At 44.1% G+C, this 7,924-nt stretch overlaps 1 protein-coding gene across 6 annotated transcripts in view; it reads right to left on the bottom strand.

The window, feature by feature from the left end:
* Positions 1–2,792: 2,792 nt before the first annotated feature.
* The window catches only part of Daam (disheveled-associated activator of morphogenesis-like protein), a 51,860-nt gene continuing 46,728 nt past the window's right edge, over positions 2,793–7,924 (bottom strand). For all 6 annotated transcript variants that reach the window (XM_076765044.1, XM_076765047.1, XM_076765045.1 and 3 more), the window contains exons 5-12: positions 7,325–7,922; positions 6,964–7,238; positions 6,540–6,872; positions 5,900–6,375; positions 4,996–5,432; positions 4,789–4,916; positions 4,466–4,636; positions 2,793–4,407 (exon numbers count right to left, since the gene is read on the bottom strand). In XM_076765044.1, coding sequence (XP_076621159.1) covers positions 4,141–4,407; positions 4,466–4,636; positions 4,789–4,916; positions 4,996–5,432; positions 5,900–6,375; positions 6,540–6,872; positions 6,964–7,238; positions 7,325–7,922 — 2,685 coding nt within the window. In that variant the 3' untranslated portion in view covers positions 2,793–4,140. The remainder of the gene's footprint in view (positions 4,408–4,465; positions 4,637–4,788; positions 4,917–4,995; positions 5,433–5,899; positions 6,376–6,539; positions 6,873–6,963; positions 7,239–7,324; positions 7,923–7,924) is intronic.

Here is a 7,924-nt window from a genome sequence, read left to right as displayed (position 1 = left end):
TGTATGTAATGAATAAAGTTTCTGAACAAAATACCACTACGTTCTTATTCTCCATTTTCATCCCGTCGACGCGTTGTTTCGTCGTACCCTTTTCGACCATCACTGACCGCTGACGAGATCGTTTAAACAGGTATTCGATTTAAACTATATTTAAACGATCTAAAAGTTTTCGTCGTAGAATCTGTGGTAGTAGTTATCATTTATCTTTGGTTGCAATTTCTTTATTTCGCGATACCTTGTTCACGACGAATTTCCAATAGAAATATGAATCCTCTGCAGAACGATCGCTTTCGAGATTCTTTTGATAATTTTAAATAACTCTCGCGAAAGTAAAAAAAATCAGCGACAGCGAAGCATTGTCTGTTTCGGCGATGTTAACGACGCGACAAGACTGTTTCATTAAAATCAACAATTACGTCTAATGACGCTCGTGGATTTTTTCAGAAATCGCATGGAACTGCGTTTAATAATTCTCATTTGGAAAACGAATTATGGGCTTCGATGTATCGTGAAATTTTTTTTTTCGCATCACTTTAAGGCGATAATGACGCCCCGATATAAAGAGCCCTTTGACGCGGAAAAATAATTAAAAGTTTATTAATTGTCGCGCTGTTTGAATTTTTAACGCGGACCCGATATAAAAATACGCTCGCGACCTGAATTTCTAACAAATGTCCACCGAACGTCGTTAATGCCTTCGAAATTTTGTGTCGTCGAACGTTTTTTAACTTGCTTTTGTACATAGAATCACTTGAATACACCCTCTTTTTGTTATGTTTCAATTGATTATTATACTTGGAAAGTACTAAACCTACGGACTTATCTCGGTCACAGAAATGTTCTTTTTAAGGATTAGACTTCTGACGACAAGCATCGTCTCCTTTCTTCGAGGGGGAAGCATTCGAGAAAGGTAGATCAGGGATGAAAGTAACAGGTTGACTACCCCATGGTGGTCATTGGTGACAATGGAATGCTAATATGAATCTTTGAATACTTACTGTGGCATCAGGAACGATTAAAATTAACTACGCCACTGGATTATTGAATATATCTGTCTTTCACAGTAAAGCGACTGGGGCATTTCTTCTAGAAAAAATAGGAGAAAAGTTTATTTGATCTTAATCCTTCTTAAGATTTATATACATGGTTTTAAAAAATTTTTATAAATAATGTATATGAATCGAAATAATTAAAAATTGATTCATTACAGAATTCTACGATAAACTTGGGCGTTCAAGCACCAGAGGACGTGAGGTCGATAAATAAACGCCATCTAACATTAAAAGGATTAAACTATTCGACGATAAACTTGGGCGTCTTAGCACCAGAGAAGCAGAGGTCGATAAATAAGCACCATCTAGCGTTGAAGATAACGAAATATTCCACGACAAACTTGGGCGTTTTAGCACCAGAGGGTTTGAGGTCCAGAAATAAGTGCCATCTATCGCTAACAACAGCAAACTACTCCACGACAAACTTGGACGCTTTACCATAAATGGCTGTGCACTACATGTACCACCGACAGATCACACTTCCCTTAACTCATAGCAGAGACGAGGTATACAAGTAGATCTTTCACCTAATGTATTTTTTCGGTCCATTATTCCGGGGCTATAGAGCCCCATTACCATTTTCGTATCACTCGAAACATTACCAACAGATTTAGAAATGTATTTCAATCTCTTCCCCATAGTCGACTGGCATGTACATACGCACATGTTACAACTGTCTGTTCAGTGAATAGTTTCTCAACTGACGAAGACGCTAAAATCACCACACAATTATTCGCTCGGTATGGCAATTGTTAAACAGATGAACAAAAAGACACGTATTAACAAAAATTAACGAATAGAGGATGTGTAATACCATAGATACGAAGGTTATCGTGCATATAAGGCTGGATAAACTTAAAAATTGATTTATAACAGTATTCCATGGCAAATTTAGGCGTTTTAGCAGCAAGAAACCTGAGGTCGATAAATAAGCGCCATCTAGCGTTGAAGGTAACGAAATATTCCACGACAAACTTGGGCGTTTTAGCACCAGGGGGTTTGAGGTCCTTAAATCAGCGCCATCTAGCGTTGAAGATAACGAAATATTCGACGACAAACTTGGGCATTTTAGCACCAGGGGGTTTGAGGTCCTTAAATAAGCGCCATCTAGCGTTGAAGATAACGAAATATTCGACGACAAACTTGGACGTTTTAGCACCAGGGGGTTTGAGGTCCTAAAATGAGCGCCATCTAGCGTTGAACATAATGAACTATCCCCCGACAAGCGGGCGTCTTACCGTAAATGGCTGTGCGAATCATGCACCGCCGATGGGTCACACTTTCTTTAATTTATAGCACAGACGAGATATACGAGTATACCTGTCACCTAATGTATTTTTTCGTCCCATTTTTATAGGGTCTCGAAACCTCATTACCATTTAAATTAATCCATTCCCTTCTAATGACCTTCGTACTCGTAGCGTTTGGAATTCAAACTAATACGAAAAAGAATAATTATTTTAGAAGCAACTAAAATCAGATCATCGTTCTCGAATTTGCAAACCACGTTTTAATATCAAAGTTATAACATTTTCTTCGAACTATAAAATTCTACTATTCGAATTTAACTTTATTTAAGTGTTTGATCGCTTCTGTTCCTCGTTTAGGTCACCATTGCTTATTCGTAGCACGTAACTATCCATGTACGAATTCTTCACAGTAGCTAATGATAAATTAAGAAAAAAAATGATCTTCACCGACGAAAATAGAAAATGATTGAAATAAGGAGAATGGTTTCGTTCGAATTTTCTATTTATTCGGTATATTTCTTTATATATTAGTACATGTGACATTAAGGACGCAGTAATATATTAACTGGACATTAATTCTTGTCGAGCAGTTGATCTCTACAAGAACGAGACATCGATACTGAATATTTACAAAAATACAAAAGCTTACAAAACATCGACTACTATACAACGAACTCTGTCTAGAATCGTTTCGCCTCCATTCGACGTCTACACACCGAGAACTAACACGAATTTCCGTCAATAACTTAGCAACATGTCAACGAGCTTCTAATTAATTCTAAGTCGATGCTGCGTTTACACAATCGTCGCTTTCTAAAGATAGAAAAATCAGACTTGTAGGTTTCTTGGGCTGGAAACGTAATTCCACCTCCTAGGCCTGTCTAAAGTGTATCGTCCATATTGTAGAAAAAGATCTGTCTCAAAAAACGTGTCGCGTTTCAATAAGGAAATCCGTCGATCAACGAAAAATCAAAGTCTTTCGATTCCAACATACTTGTCGTTTATCAGATTCGCGTCGTACTTGTTTTCCTGGAAATTTTCCTTGGTCCGATTGTTGGCGAAATCCTTTCGTCGAAGTTTTGCAAATTACTGCCGCCGAACGCTGGCAACGTTAACGAAAACATATGTAATGACTATATATACAAGAAATTATCGCGTGGAACTCTTGCCTGACTCGTGTAACACAGTCGCCTTCAACAATGTACAAATTCGCGTTCAATTGGCCGTTCTTTTGCAATAAATCTTTAATTGACGTGTACGGTGTTTGAAACAAAAGTTTCGTTCGATTTGCATGAACGAAAGCATCGAAAATCACGTGCCCTAACGTGTTACTAATTACTCGATCGCTTCAAGCCCCCTCTAAATTAAAGTAACATGTTGACGACGAGTGTCGGTGCACCATAGTGTTCTTCCTAGTGACTTTGAGCGCAGTAATGGTCGTACGGCGACGAAGAACGTGAATGAAAATGAATTGCACGCACACAGGAAACGAGATTCGATCGTAAGCTTTCAGATCTTGGCTAATTCAGTTGGGATCGCGAAAGGGAAGGAAGACAGTTTCGAGGAAAATCAATTAATTCTACACGACCGATGAAGAAACTCGCGGCAAAACGTAGATTCGCCCGCTTCGTTTTTTAACTCTATTTACACGCTCTTTACCTTTCTCTTCGCTCTCTCTACGCGCGAAGAACTGGATTTACTCGAACGCGACGTCGTAAGCTCCCTGTTTATCACACATCTTTTCTATCCCAGTCGTCGAAGCGACCGTATACGTGAATTGGAACAGACCTCGCTTAGCCCGACGTTGAAATCTCCAGCTCCAACTCTCGCCGGAGATTTCAATGCCGCTCCCTGGAGTCCTCTCTATGTGCGCTGTGTCTTCGTGATTCCTGGCCGCTCGGCGTCACTGGTCGACGCTTCGAACGCTTGAATTTCGCGATATCTTCCCCGAAAACGTCCCCGGTTCTAAGGGCCGAGATCAAGTCGTCGAATTCGCCCTTGTTGTCGTTCTGCCCGTTGCTGTTCGCCTCGTTCTTCTTGCTCAATGATATGCTATTCAATATTCCTTCGCGAGAATTCTTCCTCTCCATCGTCCTCTTTCGCAGCTGCATTGAATTCACAGAGATTAGTATTTTATTCGATACAAAAAATTGTAACGCTCACCTCTTGTTCCTGCTTTGCTCTACGCTCTTCTTCCTCTATCTTCTTCCTCATGTTCTCCACGTCCTGTCTGGCCTCGGCCAGCGCCTGCAGGAAGTTCTCGAAGATCCCGAAGAACTCGTCCGGCTGAACGCCAGCCGAATCCTCGCCAAACAGTCTCACGGCTCGGTCGAACTATTTATAAGAAGACAGCTTTCTTTATTTCGAGTTAAACAAATAAAATCGTCCGTAGATTGACGAAGGGCAAGAAATTGGTGTCCAACGTTTCATTTACGATAGAACGATGGACGAATAAAAAGATCGTCGACCGTACGATAAAAACTTACTCTAGTTTTCATGTCTTGGAAGAGATCTTCCGCTTCCGCTAGCCTACACGTGGCCTGGGCCTGGAAGTCCCTCATGGCGGGTAAGAACATGTCGCCCTGGAGTACCTGAGACTGGCCACGATGGAATTCTGAGAGAGAACCGAACGAGAAACTGGATTAATAAAGAACGAGAATGCCTAAAGACCTGTTATTAAAAGATCAGCGTACCTATTTCTCTCTGAACGTCCTGTAAACCGTTCTTCAAGTTAGCCACCTCCTTTTGGAGGTCGGCCATGCTGACTCTGGCGGCGGTCCGGACGTGTGGCATGTCCTCCTCGATGTCCAGCACCTCCCTGAACCTGGACTCGAGAATTTGGACCAAATAGTGCAAGAGAGTGGTGCCTTTGGAGCAAGAGGACTTCGTATCGACTAGACGGTTCAAAGAGGCCAACCGGAAGCCGCAGGCGTTGCCGCGCGCGTTTCCGCGATTCACGTAATTCCCTAGAGCTAAGACCAATTCCAAGAGCTTCCTGAGACGCCGCGATCTGGCAACTTGTCGACTAGCTTCAAGAACGGCGCGCATTCTCGGTGTCAGTTCCGCGATGCTGGCCGCGAACTTTTTCTTGTAGTGAAGAGATCGCAGCCTCTGTTCGTAGTGCGGTACTCTGCAACCACGGAATGCCAAACGATTCTCTTTATTCGTTGACGAACGAACAATCGTCTCTGATTGTTACAAGTAGGATTTCCATAACTAAAATGGGTCAAAATGGGATCTGCCGTAAAAGGAACGAAGTGCAAGAATTTATATTGCATTTCCTCTAACAAGGAATGATATCTGACACGGTATGGAGACCGTACCATTTACATCTCTTGTAATTACAGTGTCCAGAAATAGATTCTGTAGCGTCTCTGTAAACTTTCCAGGATCATTGTCTTCTCGTGTTTGAACACCGGATTGATCTAATTTTTGGTTATCGGTCGTGATAATATTTGCAAGACGTCGGCAAAAATGCTCTGAACGCGATTATCTCGAGACAGAAATTGAGGACATTGATAGTGCAGAGTGTGCAATCGATATTAAATGTTAGTGAATATTTGTAGAATTTCCTGTATGTTTTATCGCGATACTTACTTGGAAATTTGGTACAAGAAGCAGTCGGCCCTGCTCTGAAGCTCTTTCTGGTGCATGTCTAAAAGAGCAGCCTCCTCCGACGAGGGAATGTACTTCAACAACTGCTCGACCATGTCTATGTGCAGAATATTCTGTTGATCCATGGACAGGATCGTTCTTGTGATCTCGTTGTCGGACATCTTCAGCTTCGATAGCAGAATCGTGCAATTCTGGGCTCTCCTCGAATCGATAACCGACATGGTCCTCTTGTTCTTGCCCAGAGTCCTCAGGTCCTCGATGGATCCCTCCGCGGACACGCCGTTCTTTTGATAAGCGCAGAATATCTTGTCGATGGATTCTAGATCCATCACGTTGTACAGCTTCGTGTCGTCGAGCTCCGACCATATTGTGCCTTGCAACTTCTGCTCGGGAATCTTGGACCAGTTGAACGATTTTAGGGGGTTGCCTGGCTGAGGAACGTTCTTGATGATCTCCACCTGTTTGGATTCGTTTCGTTGCATCAGACAGATCTCGACCAGCAAGGGACGATCCCCGGATCCGGAAATTCAACTTTACTAGATTTTAAATCGCAGATCAAGGACCGTTCCTTGCAAGCTGGCGAAAAATACTGAATAAAACAAAGTTCGACGAAGGATCGAACCTTCATAGGAGGGGGTGCAGCTGGCATTAAACACGGGGGAGGCGGGGGTGCGAGGGGAGGCGGTGGAGGCGGCGGTGGCATCGGTTTCGCCTCGACTTTCTCGAGGACTTCGTCCTCGACGATTTTGATCGTCGCTTTCGCGTCGTCGGGCAAACTTCCGGACGCCACCAATTGTTCCAGCCGCTTTCTCTCCGACTTCTCGTTGTTTATCTGTCGCGACAGGGTCTCGACGTTGTCCTGCATCTCGGAGATTCTCTGCTTGGTCTCTATGTGCATTGACGTCTCCTTCTCGAGGCGTTCCTTGACCCTCGCCAAGCTGGCCTCCATGTCTTCCTGAAATCGTGTCGCGAATGTAGAAAGAAACTAATTTATCGAGAGAACGCCGGATAAACGAGTCCGAATTTGTCTGGACGGTTCGAATTACTTTCTCTTGCGTCCTCAGGTCCAACTCTTGTTCCTTCTTGGCCAATCTGGTCGACATGTCGGAGTTCTCGCGCTCCAACTCTTCGGCCTTCTTCCTGGCCGCGACGAGTTCCTCTTCCTTAGCGAGCAAGTGAACGATTTCCTTCACGTTGATCTCGATCGGTGCCACGTCGGGATTCCTTATGGTGCCGGCGTCGTTCCCTTCGGATTGCAGGACGATCTGTTGCACGATCCGGTCGAACAGGAGCCAGTGCTGCGGATGGGAGCCATAATCGACTGCAACAAGGGAAAAGAATGATCGATCGGTCCTTCCTGACTTCGCCCGAAAAGAAAAGAAAGGCGATTCGTAAACGGAAACCCACGTGGCAGTAGAAGGCAGTGTTCCAGGAGACTCAACAGATGAGGATAGGCGGCAGTGTGGCTTAGTTTCCTCCTCAGCAAATCGAACATCGCGGTGGCGCTCTTTGTGTCCACGTGCTCCTTCTCGAACTTCCTCGCCAGCTCCTTCTCGTCCTCGTTCCTGACCATCTCGAAGAAATCCAAATGCCTGTCCAGCGTCTCGTTCTCGTACTTGCGGAGCTTCTCGATGATCGGCTGAATGCCAAGCATCAGAAGCTCGTATCTCAGGTGCAGCCTGAACTCCAGGGTGACTTGACCCGGCCCGTAATTCAGCACCGCGTTTATGAACGACATGATCGCCGTTTTCAGGGACAGGTTGTCCTTGTAGATGCCAAAATTCTTGTCCAAGTCGTTTATGATGCTCTGAAAGCGCGTTCGCTCGGAATGATATTGTTGGAAGTGCAACATGGCCTCCAGAACCTTTCGATGGCCACCGGGAACCAGACACACCGCTCCCAGGATCTCCAGAACGGAGATCTTCGTCTTTATGTTTTCAGTCGCCAGCGACTGGGATATCGTGTTGATGGCTGTCGGATGCGCCAAAACGTGCGCCCTTCCGTTCT

This window comes from Colletes latitarsis, chromosome 5, assembly GCF_051014445.1.
Source record: "Colletes latitarsis isolate SP2378_abdomen chromosome 5, iyColLati1, whole genome shotgun sequence".
NCBI lineage: Eukaryota > Metazoa > Arthropoda > Insecta > Hymenoptera > Colletidae > Colletes > Colletes latitarsis.
This window is presented reverse-complemented; position numbering and strand designations above follow the sequence as displayed.